Genomic DNA, 21,297 nt, shown 5'->3' with positions numbered 1-21,297 from the left:
TATGAATCTTCTTCTTCTTCTTCTTCTTTTGTAATTTTAAAATTGGAGAGATATATTTTACATTTCAGAGGAGATATAATCGAAGACCCACTATTTCTATTAAGAAATTCCTACATGAATAAGAAATGCCTTGCCATTTAGTGTTATTAGAACTATCAGTAATATAGTCGGAAGTAATTATTTAGTTTTATACCGAAATATGGAAATTGATGACTTATACAATCTTAATACCTCTAAAATATAGATCTACAACCCATGTCTTTAGCCCTTTACCCTGCTAGACTTATATTTCCCACTTAATACTTGTGAAAAAGAAAAGTCAATTATGTAATTCGAGGGAGGGGTTAATTACCAAAAAAATCATAAAACTTATTGTATTTGTACTAATTTAGTCTTAAACTTTTTAACGATATACCAAAGGTTAGAAGGACTTTGTTGACTTCCTCTTCCACATCCTAACATTGCCGGTTGGAACAGTGATCAAGCTCCACGCGAAAACCAGGATGGTGAGCAGTTTAGGCAAGCACCACGGCTGCGTTGAGAAGCTTAACTAAGCACATCAAATCTTCCAAGAAAGACATTCTCTTGAAACCCGGTGCACCCGCCTTTGTCTCTGAACTCCTATTTCGATTGCCTGAGATTTCGTCTTCAGATTCAACGCCCAAAATGAACTACGTCTCACGGTTCAGGCCATCAAGGTCATCGAAGGGAATTGGAAAACGCTAAAAAGTCTAAAATGAAAGATTATAATACTGTCCAACAATATTGTGGTGAATTAAAAGACCTACTAAATCAAATAAGAGTATAGTGAGATCGTATCACTTATCAAAGGATAGTAGAAAAAATATTGGTGACGCCTAACAATCCTATTGTCGCCCCTATAGAAAAATTGTTGGTGTGTGAATTTATTGGCTCCATAGAGGCACGTGAAAAAAGACTTATGGTACAACCCTTTCAGTTTAAAAAATATATATGGTCTCACAAATCTAAAAGTGGTGGAAAGAGATTGCGGAAAAATAAAAGGGGAGGAGAAACCTCAAAGGAAAAATATCCAACTTAGAGAACTTACAAAAAAAAAACAAAATATAACAAAATCTTCGGAAATTGATTGTTAATTTCGACATAAACTACAATGCCGCTCTTGTGAAAATTATGGTCACGTTAAAAAAGATCATTGCTCAAAAACAAATTACCGAGCTAATTGTATCGAAGAAAAAGAAGATACAAGACAATAATAAAATACATTGTTGATTCTCGTAACTGGTTCATATATACAATAATGATCTTATTAGCAAGTATTTTTGAGATATTATTAAGTACTTAATTTGAAATAGTTTGATATTCGGAGCATTGATTTCACATGATACTGAGAATTGTTAGTGCATTGGAAAAGCTGTATTTTTCTTAATCAATCACTTAAAAAGTGCCTCTGAAATACTTATCGACAAAATTGATAAGATAAAAAGCCTTCCGTTATCTACACCTAAGTCAAGATCTGTCAAGGTCAATAGGGATTGAATACAAGATAAAGCCTCAACACGATCCATCACAGTTCATAGCAATCCTAAACCATAAATGTCCTCAGGAACATTCATATTTAGATTCATGAAACCCTCCCAGTTCCCTTTTATCCATCATCATCCAATGTATTGATTTTTCTTTTTCGAGATGATGAGGCCAAACAATGCATGATGCACTCTTCGCTACTGTCTCATTGCCTTCCTCCAAGCCCCTATATATATGTACTTCCCAGTAACAAAGAAACATAATAAGACTCTGCTCAGCAAAAGAAGATAATGGAATCAACACCAAAGTTGAAGCTGAAGCTCGTGGTCGACACGAGCAAGCAGAGAGTGGTTTTCGCGGAAGCAGGAAAAGACTTTGTGGGCTTCCTCTTCCACGTCCACGCCTTGCCGATCGCGACTCTCGAGCGCATTCAAGCCGGGAAAGCCGACTCCATGGACGGCAGCTTAGGCAATCTTTACAAGAGCATTGAGGACTTGGAGGATATGTACTTCAGGATGCCCCGCCACAAGCAGAACCTCTTGAAGCCCAAGTTCCCCAACTGTGGTTCAAACATCACATTCCCGTTCGCTCTTTTATTGCCTAGTGATTCACCATCTTCATCACGCCAACCCTACTACTACTTGTGCCCGACTAAGGATTGTACTTATTATGGTAAGAAGGTCGCCTACGACCCTTCCGTGAAATGTCCTCCTTGCGACACCATCATTGACCGAAGAGTGGATTTCGTTGTAGTGCCAGCCAGGAAGAGTGGCTACCTGGAAGAGCTGGTGAAGTATGTGGTGATGGACGATCTGGTGGCGAAGCCAATGACTACTGACTCGTGCATCGCAATGTTGAAGGACAAGGCTGCCATAATTGTGGACAAGTTTGTTGATTTTGGGGTGGACGAGGTAAGCCAAATCGAACTACATTTGTTTTCCTGGCTAGTTCTTGGATGAATGCTTTTTTTTCCGTCTTTCACCACATGTACGGCGGTTGGTTTTATCTTCACAACTGATCTGATTGGTGAGTACTGGACCAAAGAGCCTCGAACAAAATTCAGACGGTATATGTGGTCTTGATTTCTTTGATTTCTTTCTCAGAATTTACAGTATGTTCGGTCGACGGCAATTAACATAATACACACCCTTTGGTGGTTCCTTTGGCAGGGAAAATTGCTGCTGGAGGCATTGTTACAGTCCAAGACAGTTCTAACCGATGTCTTCCTTGGCAAGGAAGGCCGAAATGATTTTGCTAGGATCAGTCCCTTGTATTTCAGACCCTAGCTTGTCTATGGCAATGCAGTAGTAACAGAGGAATTTGGCAATACCTTGTAATTACTTACTAATCATGTGATTGTCGCACTTACCTTGCAGATGTTTTCATTTTCTTTGGGAAAGCAGTACATAGTAGATATATCAATTTCGTGAACTGACGGAGCTATTCGCATAAAACACATTTGTGCAACTTGACAAGCATGTGTACATTAGAGGTAACATACGTCTTACACACCATAGGACCACGGATCAATTATCACCATAAACTGATTTCTGAGTAAGCTTATATATAACAGAAAGTAATTTCTCAACGGGGATTGAATAGCTTCATCAGCATCTTACAAACCAGCATGTATAAACTACCCCAGCAAGCAAATATATAACAAAGACTAGTTTCTAGAGTTGAAGAGTAGCGTTTCACTGATTCCCTCCCGCTGAATATGTCCGTGAGAACCGTTTTGGAGTGCAATGAAGCGTTCAACAGCTTTATGGCCTGATCAAAGATGATGATCTTAAAAGTTAAAAAGGGTACTTGAGAAAGGACACTGCGGCTGCTTTTATAGGAAACGGTAATAGCACTTTCGCAATAGTTCACATACTCAGAACTGAATCATAACTGTAAGAGGTTGCGAATTCTGCAGGCCTTACCTCATCCAAGCCGAAGTCGACCACCTTCTCTTCAAGATCCTCGATTTCGTGCACATTGAACCTCTTGAGGAGAGTAATGCCAGAGATGGGGGACATGGGCTTCACAACCAGATCGTCCATCACCATGTACGTGACGCCACTCACATAACCACCGTCCCCACCGGGTACCTCAGCCGGGGATGTGGCATCGGCAGCTGGTCCCACAACCCATGACAATTTCTTGCTCATCGTTTTGTTGCAACCAGGACATATTGTAGAAGGGGAACCCGTCACACAGCTACGGCATGAATTGTTTACACCGAATAAATCGCTGGAAATACGAGGACAAGTGTAGTAGGTAATTGGCACAGAAGGCGGAGCTTCGGGCAACAATAAGAGCAGAACATCTGGACCAGAGCTCGGTGCTTTAGGATTCAAAAGAGCATCTTTCTCTCTAGGTTTAATGTATGTGTCACTGAGATTTTCGACACTCTTGTAAAGATTGCCAAAGCCACCCACCGTGCCTGCTTTAGCCAGATGGCTCATAATAGTTCCGACTGGCAAAGCCAGACAATGGAAAAGGAAATCCACAAAGTCCTTTTCGGCTTCGGCAAAGAGCACAGTCTGGTTTCTCTTGTCAACGAGAAGCTTCAAACTCATCTTGGTTGCTTCCATGCTCAGACTTGGTCTGTGCAGAGAATTAACTGTACCGATAAGACAGTTCTAATCCATCATTTCACTATAACACGGAGTGAATTAGGATGCTTTTGGTTAAAGAAAATCAAAGTTTCCTTCCAACTCCATGACTCTTCAAAGTAAGAGATTCATCGAAATGCAGAAAAAACTGTGCAAATCATCTGTACTGAATTCTTCCAGCATTTAATATTTCTCGTTAATCCTCGCCTCTTTATCCTGTGTTGATGCGACGAGGCATAATGATACGAGAAAATTATCCAACATTAAGACTACACAGTAGAGGTCTTGCTCCATGTATAAACGTTACCGCATCATAAATCCCGGAACTTCCTTTTAGTTCTGGTTCCAGAACTACACTAGATTTTCCTCCCAGTTTTAGTTTCTCTCCATGAAGTTGAAGACAAATAACATCAGCGGAAGCAAAGTACGACGAGGGTCGACGATCAAAAGTTAGAAACTATATGATACTCTAAAAACAACTGCTGGGGAAAATCATCGGCAATGCATGTCGACATGTGAGCATGTCTACTTCAATTTCATTCTGCTAACACAGACTCGCAAGGGCGTCGATCGGATCACATGAATGGACGTGGCAAGTTCAAGCGAACCGCTCTTAATGCCCACAGAGAAAAATCGCGAAACTGAGCTCACAAAACACAGAGTAAGAACGAAATGCGCACCTCCGGATCGTCGCTTCGACCCTGCAATTGTTAAGAGCTGCTTCTTCTTCTCAAAGTCTTGGTCACAGACAGAGAGCTTCGCCTCTTCTATGGTGGAGTAAGGGAAAAGGCGAGGGCTTTTGAAAAGTGTTGAGACAGGGTCTTCGTGGCGAAGTTTTTTGCTGTAGCTCGGCGCTGGGGGTGCTTCTTGAGTAAGTTTTCGCTATAGAGTCTTCTCTAGACAATTTTCGACACGACTTTGTTCACAATTTTCGCTATAGAGTCTTCGTTGTTCACAGTAATGCATTACCATGAAAAATCTTAAACTGATACAAATTTATTTCGAACTAATTTTTTTATCACAAAATACCTTAAACCGATATATCAATGATAAATTTATCCCGAACTAAATTTTTGATCACCAAAAATCTAAACTGGTGTATTTATGACAAATGTACCTTTCGTTAAATTGAATTAATATCACGAAAAATCACAAATTGATAAATATGTGACAAACAGAGGGGTAAAACCTCAAGTTGGTAAACGTGTCAACTGCCACGTATGATCAAACTCAGCAATTTAACGGAAACTAACGGAAGGTAAATTTGTTACAGGTGTACCAGTTTATGACTTTTAATGGTCAAAATATTAGTTTGAGATAAATTTGTTACAAGTGTATCAGTTGAGATTTTTCGTGATATTAATCCATGTATTAACCCAATGTCAACAGGGCAATTTTTTGTTTTTAGTCGAAATTGCATTTTTGCTAGGTTTTGCATAAAGTTGGAGTTATATTCTGGTTGATAGTCCTAATAGGCCGTGATCGACAAAGCTCACATGTTTTATCATTTAGGATTTGATTGTGCAAAATGATATCATATGTTTGGTCTGCAAAATGCTCTGAAAAAAATGAGATCAGCGAATAATTCAAGCAAAACCTTGCTTAGAGAAAGAAATCTCGAAATTCAATATTGATGATAATGTTCTGTTCTTCAAAAAGAACCCTAAAACAAACTTATATATCCCTAAACCAAACCCTATTAGGATTATAAAGCATAAAATATAAAAATTACAAAACTGCCCTTAAAATTAAAACCCATAAAAAATTATTAAAAAATAGAAAAACCCATGTAAACGATCCCGAATTGCTAAAATCCATCGTTAATCACAGCCAAAGGCTGTGAGTTTTGTTCAGAAGGCCGTTTCGCTTTAAACGACCGAATTTGAGCCCGATCCGATATCGTCAACCGGGTCCACCGGTTTTAGTCGCATCACCGTTTCGCCTTCCGTTTGGACTTCTGCCTGTCCAACCGGTCCAAAAACGCTTCACTAATAGATTCTGCATCAGTTTGGTCTGCAAAATGCTCTGAAAAAAATGAGATCGGCTTAAGATCTAATTAAAAATGAAAAATTAAGTTTCCTAACCTCTTGGTGTTGGGATAATGATCGTTTTTTACTTATTGGATTCATAAATTATATGTTTTTTTTTTGTTGGTGTTGCTCTTCTTTTGAACATGTGGACCCAAAAACTGCCTACGCAGCGATTTAACTTAACGATGACGATGTTTGACGTCGACGGTGACTTGGAAGAAAGGTACCGGGGAAAAGCAGGGTGGTCGGGGCCGCCCGCCACTTGTAGACCATCATCGCTTCCCTCGCCTCCCTCTCTCTTTCATTTGTTTTCTTCTTCTTCTTTTTCTTTTACATTTTTTTTTATCTTTTCTTAAAAGAAAAAAGCACACTTTAAACTTTTTTTTATGACATAAAAAAACCTTAAACTAACACTTATGTGACACATTTACCCTCTGTCAATGTTTCATTAGATGATTTTTCAGTTAAAACAACGCCATCTCTATTTCACTTAAGTGATGTGGGCGCCATGTCAACATTACTTGCTTTTTGGTATCTATATAGGTAGATTTTTAATGGTTCTCATTAACAGAATGTAAACGGGATGCAAATGTATCACATAGTTATAAGATTGGGATTTTTGGTGTAATAGAAAAAAGTTTAGGATAATTATGTTACAGTTAACATAATTTATGGGTGGCTTTTACTCTTTTCTTAATTAAAAGTTAGTCCATGGTGTGTTCTTGAGGCGATTTTTATTTTTTATTTTTACTTGTAGCGTGTACCATTAGTTTTTATTTAGTTTTAATTTTTAAATTTCAAAAGTATATAACTGTTGACCTTTAAGCTCATATGAATTTTTTTTGTAATTTTTAAATTAAAAAGATATATTTTACATTTCAGAGGAGATATTGTCGAAGACCCACTATTTCTATTAAGAATTCCTACATAAAAAAGAAATAAAAAAAAAAGTCATAAACCTATCGCACTTGTGTCAATTCAATTATAAACCTTTCAATTTGACTAATTTAGTCCTAAACCTTTAAGCAATATGCTAATGTAGTCCTTCCGTACCGTATTTTGGACAGAAATCGCTGACATAGACGCCAATTGCCCTACATGGCACCGTTGAATTTGATGTTGATACTTTTTGCATTTTTTTTAAAAAAATTTCTAAATATATTTAAAATTTTAATTTATTTTTTTCTTTTTCTCTTTATTACAGCAAATAAGGGCCTGGCAATTCTTGCCAGACACTAAGCAAGGGCCTGCAAGCCCTTGTTAGATCTGGGCCAGGGCTACCTCGCCTAGGCTCTCGCCGGCCACGGGCAATTGACCCTCGCCTGTGGCCAACAAGGGTGGCCCTCGCCAAATCGAGTGAAGGAGACCCTCACCTAGGCGGGGTCAGACCTTGCCTACTATCGCCCGAGACCGATCAACTGGGAAAAGGAAAAGAAAAAAACAAAAAAGGAGAAAATAAAAGAAAAAAATTCTAAAAAATGCATAAGTTTAAAACATTTCTGACACTTTTCTTGATGTCTTACTACGAAGTGGGATTGACAGATGGCTTCCGTTCAATTCTAATACCTAGTTAAATCATACAAGTTCTGCTTTTTTTTTTTTGGTAAGTACAAGTTCTGCTTTTTAATCTCCTCTATTTTGAAATTATTATTAATCCACGTAACCGGTGCATATATAATAATAATAATAATAATAATAATAATAATAATAATAATAATGGTCCTATTAGCAAGTATTTCCGAGATGATAATAATAATAATAATAATAATGGTCCTATTAGCAAGTATTTCCGAGATACTACTAAATATGCTTAATTTAAAATAGTTCAATAATCGAATCATTGATTTCACATGGCACGAGAATTGCTAATACATTGAAAACTACGTATTATCCTTGATCGGTTGCTTAAGGAGTGCCTCTGAAATCCTCAGTCGACAAAATTCATACGATAAAAAAGCCTTGCAATCCTAAACCTATATACTTCTCAGAAACATCTATTGACCAGTGACAAAGAAAAAAAATAGACTCAACTCATCAAAAGAAGATACTGGAGTCAACACCAAAGTTGAGTTGAAGCTCGTGGTCGATAAGAGCAAGCAAAGAGTGGTATTTGCGGAAGCAGGAAAAGACTTTGTGGACTTCCTCTTCCATGTCCACGCCTTACCAATCGTGACTCTCTCGCGCTCATTCAAGCCGGGAATGCCGACTCCATGGACGGCAACTTAGGCAATCTTTACAAGAGCATTGAGGACTTGGAGGATGTGTACTTCATGATTCCCCGCCACAAGCAGAAACTCTTGAAGCCCAAGTTCCCCAACCGTGGTCCAGAAGTCCCGTTTACTCTTTTATTGCTTAGTGATTCATCATCTTCATCACACCAGCCCCACTGCCACATGTGCCCGACTAAGGATTGTACTTAATTTTTTTTTTTTTTGGTGTAAATGTAAGTAGTATGTATAAGATGACGTACAGAAGTTTAGGGGCATTCCCCAGCATTACAAATAGAACTAAGATTACAAAAAAATGGAGTGGGGAGTCTCCATATAGTAGCCAAAGTTTCATTTGTTCGGGACGGTCTAAAAGATTTGTAGTGCGAAGCTCGCCCTCTAACAAGTTTGCGAACTTTAGCCAAAATGATAAGGGCATCATTTGACTTTTGTTGGAAGCGTCTACGATTACGCTCCATCCAAATGCAGTATATGATCGCTAGGAAAGATACCTTCAGAAGTCTCGCCGCCAAGTCCTTACCTTTTGTAGCATTGATCATCCATTTAAGTTCATCATTCCATCCTTCTACAGGGTGTCGAATTCCGTATTGTGCAAGAATAGTGCGCCAAATACTTTCAGTCCAGGTGCACTGGAAGAATAGATGGTCTCTGCTTTCCAGACCAGACATACAAAAATTGCAATGAATATCTACTTCAGGCTTCCAACGTGATATGATTTCTGCCGTTTGTAGTCTATCTCTACAAACTAGCCAGCCGATGAAGTTATGCTTGCTAATACCTCCTTTCCAGATCAATTGGGACCATTCCACAGCCGGTCTCACATTTCTAGTTTCATCGTATACCTCTTGGCAACAATATCTTGGTCTAGATATGATTGAAGCTAAAGCCGGTCTTAGTTGAAGAATACAACGCCAACTCCATGCCATAGAGCCATTGATTTCGAGCTGCATAATCGAATTGCCTCTACACTTGGTACTATGGACCCATTTACTCCACAAGGAAGATGACGGACAATTTATGAGGTTCCAAAGCATACGGCCAAGCAAAACTTTGTTCCATAATTTTAGATGAGGCAACCCTAGACCTCCTTCCTTTTTTGGCGAACAAACAACTTCCCAAGCAACTTTGTGTGATCCGTGGCCTACTGTATTTCCAACCCACAAAAAATGTTTAATCTTCTTTTCAATTTCATATATAGTTTGCTTTGGAAGTAAAAACATTTGTATCCAAAAGGTACAGATGAAAATAAGTACCGATTTCGTCCACTGGAGACGACCAGCGTAGCTAATATGTTGCATGCCCCAGCCTTCAGTGGGGAAAGGTGGGATTGTACTTAATTGTTACCATAGGAAGGTCGCTGATGACCCATCCGTGAAATGTCCTTGGTGCGACTCCATCATGGACTGAAGAGTGGATCTTGTTGAAGTGCCAGCTGAGGAGAGTGGTTATGTGAAAGAGCTGGTGAAGTATTTGGTGATGGATGAATTGGTGGTGAAGCCGATGACTACTGACTCGTGCATTGCCATGTTGAATGACAGGGATGCAACGATTGTGCCCAAGTTTGTTGACTTTGGGGTGGACGAGGTAAGCCGAACCGAACTGCATTTGTTTTCCTGGCTAGTTCTTGGATGCATGCTTTTTTCGTCTTTCACGCGTTTCGTTTTTATCCTCACAACTGATCTAATTAGTTGGTATCACCGCACAAATTCAGACGATGTATTTGGTCATGATTCCTTTATTTTCTTTTTCAGAATTTACGTGTATGAAGTCTCCGACAATTAACATTGTATCAACCCTTTAGTGGTTACTTTGCAGGGAGAATTGCTGCTGGAGGCATCGTTACGGTCCAAGACAGTTCTAACAGATGCGTTCCTCGGCAAGAAATTCCGTTGTTACAATCAGTCCCTTGTATTACAGACCCTAGCTTGTCTAGAGCAATGCAGTATTAACTGAGGAGTTTTTGCGCTGCCCTATAATTACTTACTAATAATGTAATTGTCGCCCTTATCTTACACATGTTCTCATTTTCTTTGGGATAGCAGTTCATAGTAAGTCTATCTATTTCTTGAACAGACGGATCTATTCACATAAAACACATTTGTGCAACTTGACAAGCATATGTACATTAGAGGCAATGTAGTCCTACAGACCATAGCACCACAGATCAATCGTCACTGAGAAACTAATTTCTAAGTTAGCTAATATATAAGAGAGACTCTATTCGCAATGGGGATTGAATAGCTTCATCAGCATCTTACAAAGTAGCAGGAATAAACTACCCCAGCAACCTAATAGTCCTACAGAGCAGCGATTTGCTGATGTTTTCTCCCGATGAATATGTCTGTAAGAACCGTTTTGGAGTGCCATGAAGCGTTCAACAGCTTTAGCACAAGACAAGTTAAAGAAGGGGAAAATTACAGACTTGGGAATGAGTCCTCATGAGTTACTAGAAGACAAGAAGCAACGAGGTCTGAACGTGCACGAACATTTATTTGATTCATTGATGTATTGGACCGGTTTTCATTTTGACCAAACACGTCTAATCTCTCCATGATGATTACAACTGGTAAGCAGGCTTTGACTCTTCATTTGGTTCTGCCTTCTTCACTTCCCTACGTTTCTTAACAATTTGGCCTTTGATATGTGTAAATGAAGTCCATTAGACCAACTCATAAATAGCATTTCATGAATCTTATCTTCCTCTCTGCATTCAGTGACCCAAAGAACGGCGACAGGAAGGGTGAGCTTGAAGCTTCTTGTGGACAGTAGCAGCGAGAGGGTGCTATTTGCCTAAGGTGGGAAGAACTTTGTTGACTTCCTCCTCTTCCACATCCTAGCATTGCCGGTCGGAACGGTGATCAGGTTCCTCGCGAAAACCAGGATGGTGGGCAGTTTAGGCAAGCTCCACGGCTGAGTCGAGAAGCTGAACAATGAGTACATCAAATCTTCCATGAAAGACATTCTCTTGAATCCCAAAGCACCTGCCTTTGTCTCTGAACTCCTATTTCGATTGCCTGAGACTTTGTCGTCAGACTCAACGCCCAAAATGAACTACGTCTTACAGTTCAGGCCATCAAGGTCATCGAAGGGAATTGGAAAACTCTAAAAAGTCTAAAATGAAAGATTATAATACTGTCCAACAATATTGTGGTGAATTAAAAGAACTACTAAATCAAATAAGAGTATATTGAGATCATATCACTTATCAAAGGATAGTAGAAAAAATATCGGTGACGCCTAACAATCCTATTGTAGCCCCTATAGAAAACTTCTTGGTGTGTGAATTTATTGGCTCCATAGAGGCACGTGAAAAAAGACTTATGTAGCAACCCTTTCAGTTCAAAAAAAATATATGGTCTCATAAATCTAAAAGTGGTGGAAAGAGATCGCGGAAAAATAAAAGGGGAGGAGAAACCTCAAAGGAAAAATATCCAACTTAGAGTACTTAAAAAAAAACAAAATATAAAAACAAATCCTTCGGAAATCGATTGTCAATTTCGAGATAAACTACAATGCCGCTCTTGTGAAAAATATGGTCACGTTGAAAAAGATCATTGCTCGAAAACAAATTACCGAGCTAACTATATTGAAGAAAAAGAAGATATAGACAATAATAAAGTACACTGTTAATTCTCGCAACTGGAATATACAATAATGATCTTATTAGCAAGTATTTTTGAGATATTATTAAGTAATTAATTCGAAATAGTTTAATATTCGGAGCATTGATTTCACATGATGCTGAGAATTGTTAGTGCATTGGAAACGCGGTATTTTTCTTAATCAATCACTTAAAAAGTGCCTCTGAAATACTTATCGACAAAACTGATAAGATAAAAAGCCTTCCGATATCCACACCTAAGTCAAGATCTGTCAGGGTCAATAGGGATCGAATACAAGATAAAGCCTCAATCCGATCCATCACAGTTCATAGCAATCCTAAAACCATAAATGTCCTCAGGAACATTCATATTTAGATTCATGAAACCCTCCCAGTTCCCTTTTCTCCATCATCATCCAATGTATTGATTTTTCTTTTTCGAGATGATGAGGCCAAACAATGCATGATGCACTCTTCGCTACTGTCTCATTGCCTTCCTCCAAGCCCCTTGGACTCTCTATTGTATCCATGATTGTTCCAATGAGTTGAACTGGGAAGCCCCTATATATATGTACTTCCCAGTAACAAAGAAACATAATAGACTCTGCTCACAAAAAGAAGGTAATGGAGTCATCACCAAAGTTGAAGCTGAAGCTCGTGGTCGACAAGAGCAAGCTTAAATAGAATAAACGTGGATGATATACATGTTTATTACTCATCAATCAAATATGCGATTGGAAAGTCCTCCAATCGATAATTAAGGTCCTCTATATATATATATAGTCTGAAACCTATGAAATGACATTTCTTTTTTTTCTTTTTTTGGGTCCGTGAAAAATGTTTTCAAATTTCCGTTTCCACTGGAAATGAAAATTAAGTTTCAATTTTCATGAAATCTCATTTGGCAGATGAACATGAAAATTCTCTGTTGGAATAAAAATCAGGAACACCTCCCTATTCCCTTTTCTCAATCAATGTCTCATTGCCTTCCTCGAAGGCTCGAAGCCCCTTGGACTACCAGTAACAAAGAAACATAATAAGACTCTGCTCAGCAAATGAAGATAATGGAGTCAACACCAAAGTTGAAGTTGAAGCTCGAGGTCGATACGAGCAAGCAGAGTGGTTTTTGCGGAAGCAGGAAAAGACTTCGTGGGACTTCCTCTTCCACGTCCGCGCCTTACCGATCGTGACTCTCGAGTGCATTCAAGCCGGGAAAGCTGACTCCATGGACGGCAGCTTAGGCAATCTTTACAAGAGCATTGAGGACTTGGAGGATATGTACTTCATGATGCCCCGCCACAAGCAGAACCTCTTGAAGCCCAAGTTCCCCAACTGTGGTTCAAACATCACATTCCCGTTCACTCGTTTATTGCCTAGTGATTCACCATTTTCATCACGCCAACCCCACTACTACTTGTGCCCGACTAAGGATTGTACTTATTATGGTCGGAAGGTCGCCTACGACCCTTCCGTGAAATGTCCTCCTTGCGACGCCATCATTGACCGAAGAGTGGATTTCGTCGTAGTGCCAGCCAGGGAGAGTGGCTAACTGGAAGAGCTGGTGAAGTATGTGGTGATGGACGATCTGGTGGTGAAGCCAATGACTACTGACTCGTGCATCGCAATGTTGAAGGACAAGGCTGCCATAATTGTGGACAAGTTTGTTGATTTTGGGGTGGACGAGGTAAGCCAAATCGAACTACATTTGTTTTCCTGGCTAGTTCTTGGATGAATGCTTTTTTTTCCGTCTTTCACCACATGTACGGCGGTTGGTTTTATCTTCACAACCGATCTGATTGGTGAGTACTGGACCAAAGAGCCTCGAACAAAATTCAGACGGTATATGTGGTCTTGATTTCTTTGATTTCTTTCTCAGAATTTACAGTATGTTCAGTCGACGGCAATTAACATAATACACACCCTTTGGTGGTTCCTTTGGCAGGGAAAATTGCTGCTGTAGGCACTGTTACAGTCCAAGACAGTTCTAACCGATGTCTTCCTTGGCAAGGAAGGCCAAAATGATTTTGCTAGGATAAGTCTCTTGTATTTCAGACCCTAGCTTGTCTATGGCAATGCAGTAGTAACAGAGGAATTTGGCAATACCTTGTAATTACTTACTAATCATGTGATTGTCGCACTTACCTTGCAGATGTTTTCATTTTCTTTGGGAAAGCAGTACATAGTAGATATATCAATTTCGTGAACTGACGGAGCTATTCGCATAAAACACATTTGTGCAACTTGACAAGCATGTGTACATTAGAGGTAACATACGTCTTACACACCATAGGACCACGGATCAATTATCACCATAAACTGATTTCTGAGTAAGCTTATATATAACAGAAAGTAATTTCTCAACGGGGATTGAATAGCTTCATCAGCATCTTACAAACCAGCATGTATAAACTACCCCAGCAAGCAAATATATAACAAAGACTAGTTTCTAGAGTTGAAGAGTAGCGTTTCACTGATTTCCTCCTGCAGAATATGTCTGTGAGAACCGTTTTGGAGTGCAATGAAGCGTTCAACAGCTTTATGGCCTGAGCAAAGATCACATAGCACAAGACAAGTTAAAAAAGGGGTACTTGAGAAAGGACACCGCAGCTGCTCTTATAGGAAACGATAATAGCACTTTTGCAATAGTTCACATATTCGGAACTGAATCATAAATGTAAGAGGATGTGAGTTCTGCAGGCCTTACCTCATCCAAGCCGAAGTCGACCACCTTCTCTTCAAGATCCTCGATTTCGTGCACATTGAACCTCTTGAGGAGAGTAATGCCAGAGATGGGGGACATGGGCTTCACAACCAGATCGTCCATCACCATGTACATGACGCCACTCACATAACCACCCTCCCCACCGGGTACCTCAGCCGAGGATGCGGCATCGGCAGCTGGTCCCACGACCCATGACATTTTCTTGCTCATCTTATCGTTGCAACCAGGACATCTTGTAGAAGGGGAACCTGTCACACAGCTACGGCATGAATTGTTTACATTATATAAATCACTGCGAGGACAAGTGTAGTAGTTAATTGGCACTGAAGGCGGAGCTTCGGGCAACAATAAGAGCAGAACATCTGGACCGGCGCTCTGTGCTTTGGGATTCAAAAGAGCATCTTTCTCTCTAGGTGTAATGTATGTGTCACCGAGATTCTCGACACTCATGTAAAGATTGCCGAAGCCACCCACCGTGCCTGCTTTCGTGAGAAGACTCATAATAGTTCCGACTGGCAAAGCCAGACAATGGAAAAGGAAATCCACAAAGTCCTTTCTGGCTTCGGCAAAGAGCACGGTCTGGTTTCTCTTGTCGACAAGAAGCTTCAAACTCATCTTGGTTGCTGCCATGCTCGGACTTGGTCTGTGCAGAGAATTAACTGTACCAATAAGACAGTTTTAATCCATAATTTCACTATAACACGGAATGAATTAGGCTGCTGTTTGGTTAAAGAAAATCAAAGTTTCCATCCTGCTGCATGACTCTTCAAAGTAAGAGATTCATCAAAATGCAGATAAAACTGTGCAAATCATCTGTACTGAATTCTTCCAGCATTTAATATTTCAATGATCGTTACTCCATGCCTCTTTGTCCTGTGTTGATGGCGACGGGGCAAAATCATACGAGAAAATTATCCAACATTAAGACTACAGAGTACAGGTCTTGCTCCATGTATAAACGTTACCGCACCATAAATCCCAGAACTTCACTAGTTTTTCGTCCCAGTCTTAATTCTCTCCATGAAGTTGAAGACAAATGACATCAGTGGAAGCAAAGAACCGCCGAGGGTCGATGATCAAGGTCCAATGACGGAGTGAAGTGAACTTAAGCAATGTTTGATAATCACATAAAAAAAACAAAAATGAGCACTGGCATCTAGGCCTGCGGGGAGTGACAATTGAGTTAGACATCTGCTGAATAGCAGAGGTGATAATTGATGGGAACGTCAAGCCTAAATTTTTGCCCTAGCACACCAATGATAGTATTTTTACGTAAAAATGTTAAAATTGGCCCAACCGAATTTTCTCGGTAAATGCCCTTGTCTAAACCTATCCAAGAATGACTTTGCGGGCTCTTATGACTCGGGCTAGGCCTGCGGGCACACGGGTTGTTAGACCCATGATCGGGTCTATTGTCGATCACCGCTCTGAGCTTTTGATCCAAGTCGACAACGCCAGATCATCACAAATTCACGGAAATATTTAAAAATCAAGCTGGACTTATAGGGAGAGCAATCGCGAGACCGTCTCAATGGAAAACAAGAGAAAATGGAGAGATACGCAACAGTTTGTTTTCTTTTCGTTGGATAAGTGGATGTGCAAAAAGTTAGAAACCATGTGATACTCTAAAAACAACTCCTGCTGCGGAAAATCATCAGCGATGCATGTCCACATGTGGTAGCTTCGCTCTACAATCATGGGAGCAACAAGGAAAGAAAAAAAAGAAACAAAACGAGAGCATGTCTACTTCAATTTCTTTCTGCTAACACGGACTCGCAAGAGCAGTCGATCGGATCACATGAACGGGACGCGGCGAGTTCGAGCGAACCGCTCTTAATGCCCACGCAGGAAGAATCGCGAAACTGAGCTCATAAAACACGGAGTAAGAACGAAATGCGCACCTCCGGATCGCCGTCGCTTCGACCCTGCAAGTGTTAAGAGCTGCTTCTTCTTCTCAAAGTCTTGGTCACAGACCGAGAGCTTCGCCTCTTTTATGGCGGAGCTCGTGAAAAGGCGGGGGCTTTTGAAAAAGATGACTCCTTTTTCTTTTTGGGTCAGAGACGGGAAAGAGAGAAAAACTATCGAGACGGGGTCTTCGTGGCTAAGTTTTTCGCTGTAGCACAGCGCTGGTGCTGGTGGTGCTTCTCGATGAAGTCTTCGGCAACGGTGTCTTCTCCAAACAATTCTCGGCACAGGCTTCGTTCGCACGGTGCTCATTCGTGTCGATAAAGGTTTCGTCCAGACGCCGGGATGTTAAGAACATAGAGGGTATAGCCGGGGAAGGGACCAGAAAAAGATACTGTCCCAACAGGAAGGCTATGGCGCATAGGTACCGACACGTTAAAATAAGATATAAAAAAAACGCGTTTGTAGGGCCCGTTCCGATTGGAGGGGACAGGCCGCAGAGGCTCCCAGTGGCAATGAACTCCTAGGCAATCGTCAACCACCGCCTAGGAGGGGAACAACAACGTGTTAACTCGATGTCGACAGGGCAGTTTTAAGTTTTTTTTTTTTTTATCGAAATTGCATTTTAACTAGGTTTTGCATGAAGTTCGAGTTCTATTCCGGTTGATACTCCTAACCAGGCCGTGATCGGCAAAGCCCGCATGTTTTTATCATTTAGGATTTTGATTGTGTTAGTGTAATCATTTTCAATTAAAAAATAAATCTTGATGACTGATATCATATGTGTTCGGTCTGCAAAATGCGCAAGGATTTTTTCAATTAGATATGTCCGAAAAGAATAAGATCGGCTTAAGATCTAATTAAAAATGAACAATTTTAAATTTCCTGACCTCTTGGTGTTGGGATAATGATCCTTAGTACTACATTGGATTCATAAAATTATATGTTCTATTTTTTTGTTGGTGTTGCTTTTCTTTCGAACATGTGGACGCAAAAGGTGCAGACGCAGCGATTAACTTAACACCGTCTCATGATGTTTGATGTCGACGATGACTTGGAAGAAAGGGCCGGGGAAAAGCGGGGTGGCGGTGGTCCCCCGGCCACTTATCGACCATCATCGCTTCCCTTACCCTTCCTCTCTCCTTCGTATGTTTTCTTCTTCTTCTTCTTTTTACTCTTTTTTTTTTTTATCTTTTTCTTAAGGGAAAATGTTACAAAAAAAATCTCAGACTACGCTTACTGTAACATATTTACCCTGAACTTTTTTTTTGTGACAAAAAATCCGAAATTATACCCACCGTAAGACATGTACTTTAAACTTTTTTAAATCCCAAATTTGCACTTATGTAGATGATTTTTCAATTAAAACAGTGTCATTTTTATCTCACTTAAGTCACGAGAGCTCCATGTCAATACTATTTGCTTTCTGGCGTCCATATAGGTATATTTTTAACAATTCTCATTAACAGAATTTTGACGGAGGGTAAGTGTATCACACAAGTACAAATTTGAGATTTATAGCGTCAAAAAAATTTAGGGTAAATATGTCACGGTGTGCATAATTTAGGTTTTTTGATGGCATTTCCCCTTTTCTTAATTAAAAGTTAGCCCTCGGTGTGTTCTTGAGGCGATTTTTACCTTTTTTACTTTAAGCGTTTACCATTAGTTTTCATTTATTTTTAATTTCTAAATTTCAAAAGTATATAATCGTTGAGCTCATATGAATCTTCTTCTTTCTTTTTTTTTTTTTTGTAATTTTAAAACTGGAGAGAGATATATTTTACATTTCAGAGGAGATATAATCGGAGACCCACTATTTCTATTAAGAAATTCCTACATGAATAAGAAATGCCTTGCCATTTAGTGTTATTAGAACTATCAGTAATATAGTCGGAAGTAATTATTTAGTTTTATACCGAAATATGGAAATTGATGACTTATACAATCTTAATACCTCTAAAATATAGACCTACAACCCATGTCTTTAGCCCTTTACCCCACTAGACTTGTATTTCTCACTTCATACTTGTGAAAAAGGAAAGTCAATTATGTAATTCGGGGGAGGGGGTAATTACCAAAAAAAGTTATAAAACCTATTGCGCTTGTACCAATTTAGTCATAAACCTTTTAACGATATGCCAAAAGTGGGAAGGACTTTGTTGACATCCTCTTCGACATCCTAACATTGCCGGTCGGAACTGTGATCAGGCTCCTCGCGAAAACTGGGATGGTGAGCAGTTTAGGCAAGCTCCACGGCTACGTTGAGAAGCTGAACTAAGTACATCAAATCTTCCAAGAAAGACATTCTCTTGAAACCCAATGCACCTGCCATTGTCTCTGAACTCCTACTTCGATTGCCTGAGACTTCGTCTTCAGATTCATCGCCCAAAATGAACTTCGGCTCACAGTTCAGGCCATCAATGTCATCGGAGGGAATTGGAAAACACTAAAAAGTCTAAAATGAAAGATTATAATACTGTCCAACAATATTGTGGTGAATTAAAAGAACTATTAAATCAAATAAGAGTACAGTGAGATCATATCACTTATCAAAGGATAGTAGAAAAAATATTGGTGACGCATAACAATCCTATTGTCGCCCCTATAGAAAAATTGTTGGTGTGTGAATTTATTGGCTCCATAGAGGCACGTGAAAAAAGACTTATGGTACAACCCTTTCAGTTTAAAAAAAAAATGGTCTCATAAATCTAAAAGTGGTGGAAAAAGATGGCGGAAAAATAAAAGAGGAGGAGAAACCTCAAAGGAAAAATATCCAACTTAGAGTATTTACAAAAAAATATATATAAAAACAAATCCTTCGGAAATTTATTGTCAATTTCGAGATAAACTACAATGCTGCTCTTGTGAAAAATATGGTCACGTTGAAAAAGATCATTGCTCGAAAATAAATTACCGAGCTAACTATATTGAAGAAAAAGAAGATATAGACAATAATAAAGTACATTGTTAATTCTCGCAACTGGTATATACAATAATGATCTTATTAGCAAGTATTTTTGAGATATTATTAAGTACTTAATTTGAAATAGTTTGATATTCGGAGCATTGATTTCACATGATGCTGAGAATTGTTAGTGCATTGGAAACGCGGCATTTTTCTTAATCAATCACTTAAAAAGTGCCTCTGAAATACTAATCGACAAAATTGATAAGATAAAAAGCCTTCCGATATCCACGCCTAAGTGAAGATCTGTCAAGGTCAATAGGGATTGAATACAAGATGAAAGCCTCAACCCGACCCATCACAGTTCATAGCAATCCTAAACCCATAAATTTCCTCGGGAACATTCATATTTAGATTCATGAAACCCTCCCAGTTCCCTTTTCTCCATCATCATCCAGTGTATTGATTTTTCTTCTTCGAGACGATAAGGCCAAACAATGCATGATGCACTCTTCACTACTGTCTCATTGCCTTCCTCCGAGCCCCTTGGACTCTCTATAGTATCCATGACTGTTCCAATGAGTTGAACTGGGTAGCCCCTATATATACGTACTTCCCAGTAACAAAGAAACATAATAGACTCTGCTCACAAAAAGAAGGTAATGGAGTCATCACCAAAGTTGAAGCTGAAGCTCGTGGTCGACAAGAGCAAGCGAAGAGTGGTTTTTGCCGAAGCAGGAAAAGACTTTGTGGACTTCCTCTTCCACGTCCAAGCCTTACCGATCGGGACTCTCGCGCGCATTCTAGCCGGGAAAGCCGACTCCATGGACGGCAGCTTAGGCAATCTTTACAAGAGCATTGAGGGCTTGGAGGATATGTACTTCATGATGCCCCGCCACAAGCAGAACCTCTTGAAGCCCAAGTTCCCCAACTGTGGTTCAAACATCACATTCCCGTTCACTCTTTTATTGCCTAGTGATTCACCATCTTCATCACGCCAACCCCACTGTTACTTGTGCCCGACTAAGGATTGTACTTATCGTTACTGTAAAAAGGTCACTGACGACCCTTCTGTGAAATGTCCTTTGTGTGACTCTGTCATGGACCGAAGAGTGGATTTCATCAAATTGCCAACCGGGGAGACTGGTTACGTGAATGAGCTGGTGAAGTATGTGGTGATGGATGATCTGGTGGTGAAACCGATGACTATTGACTCATGCATCGCCATGTTGAAGGACAAGTCTGCAATGTTTGAGGACAAGTTTGTTGATTTTGGGGTGGATGAGGTAAGCCGAATCCAACTACATTTGTGTACGTGCTTTTTTTGTCTTTCACCACATGTACGGCATTTCGTTTCATCCTCACAGCTAGACTAAAGAGCATTGAACGAATTCAGACGATGTACGTGGTCATAATTCCTTTAAAATCTGTTTCAAGATCTACAGTATGTTCAGTCGACGACAATTAACTTTGTATCAACCCTTTGGTGGTTACATTGGCAGGGAAAATTCCTGTTGGAGGCATTGTTGCAGTCCAAGACAGTTCTAAGCGATGTCTTCCTTGGCAAGAAAGGCCGAAACGATGTTGCTACAATCACTCCCTTGTTTTACAGACCCTAGCTTCTCTAGAACAATGCAGTAATAACTGAGGAATTTTGGTGCTACCCTATAATTAATTACTAATCATGTAATTGTCGCACTTATCTCGCAGTGTTTTCATTTTCATTTTCATTGCAATGGCAATTCATAGTAGATATATCAATTATGCGATGCTTTCTTCATTCATCCATTCTGTTTCGTA

General features: G+C 39.7%; 3 protein-coding genes across 5 annotated transcripts in view; 1 reads left to right on the top strand and 2 right to left on the bottom strand.

Moving 5' to 3' along the window:
- LOC115682248 (uncharacterized) overlaps positions 1-4,988 on the bottom strand; it is a 106,723-nt gene extending 101,735 nt beyond the window's left edge. Inside the window, exon 1 of the mRNA XM_056313078.1 lies at positions 4,787-4,988. The gene's annotated coding sequence lies outside the window, so the exon portion shown is untranslated. The remainder of the gene's footprint in view (positions 1-4,786) is intronic.
- A 9,172-nt stretch (positions 4,989-14,160) lies between these two features.
- Positions 14,161-16,733, bottom strand: LOC115682198 (uncharacterized). Of its 3 annotated transcripts, none has more exons than XM_056312981.1 (3): positions 16,589-16,733; positions 14,670-15,330; positions 14,161-14,508 (listed from the first exon to the last, which is right to left on the bottom strand). In XM_056312981.1, exons 2-3 carry the CDS (start codon positions 15,315-15,317, stop codon positions 14,323-14,325), a joined length of 834 nt encoding a protein of 277 aa, XP_056168956.1. In that variant the 5' UTR covers positions 15,318-15,330; positions 16,589-16,733; the 3' UTR covers positions 14,161-14,322. The 3 variants fall into 3 exon arrangements, with proteins under 3 accessions (XP_056168956.1, XP_056168955.1, XP_056168957.1); XM_056312980.1 differs by having other exon boundaries at positions 14,670-15,346; positions 16,589-16,731; XM_056312982.1 differs by lacking the exon at positions 16,589-16,733 and having other exon boundaries at positions 14,670-14,837; positions 14,877-16,560.
- Positions 16,734-20,067: 3,334 nt separating this feature from the next.
- Positions 20,068-21,116, top strand: LOC115682199 (uncharacterized). Its single transcript, XM_030606352.2, has 2 exons — positions 20,068-20,783; positions 21,000-21,116. The coding sequence occupies exons 1-2, from the start codon at positions 20,160-20,162 to the stop codon at positions 21,114-21,116; spliced, it is 741 nt and encodes a 246-aa protein (XP_030462212.1). The 5' UTR covers positions 20,068-20,159.
- The last annotated feature ends 181 nt before the right edge of the window (positions 21,117-21,297 follow it).

This window comes from Syzygium oleosum, unplaced genomic scaffold (genome assembly GCF_021117445.2).
Source record: "Syzygium oleosum isolate NSW1041296 unplaced genomic scaffold, Sole_v2.1 Sole_v2.07, whole genome shotgun sequence".
Lineage (NCBI taxonomy): Eukaryota > Viridiplantae > Streptophyta > Magnoliopsida > Myrtales > Myrtaceae > Syzygium > Syzygium oleosum.
The sequence above is the reverse complement of the archived record's forward strand: the minus strand, read 5'-3'. Positions and strand labels throughout refer to the sequence as shown.

Bases quoted from the DNA above. Each gene is read 5' to 3' on its own strand.
- LOC115682198 (XM_056312981.1), bottom strand. From the start codon at position 15,317: ATGGCAGCAACCAAGATGAGTTTGAAGCTTCTTGTCGACAAGAGAAAC. The intron at 14,509-14,669 runs GTAAGGCCTGCA...ATCTTTGCTCAG, and splicing joins TCGACTTCGGCTTGGATGAG to GCCATAAAGCTGTTGAACGC.
- LOC115682199 (XM_030606352.2), top strand. From the start codon at position 20,160: ATGGAGTCATCACCAAAGTTGAAGCTGAAGCTCGTGGTCGACAAGAGC. The intron at 20,784-20,999 runs GTAAGCCGAATC...TTACATTGGCAG, and splicing joins TTGATTTTGGGGTGGATGAG to GGAAAATTCCTGTTGGAGGC.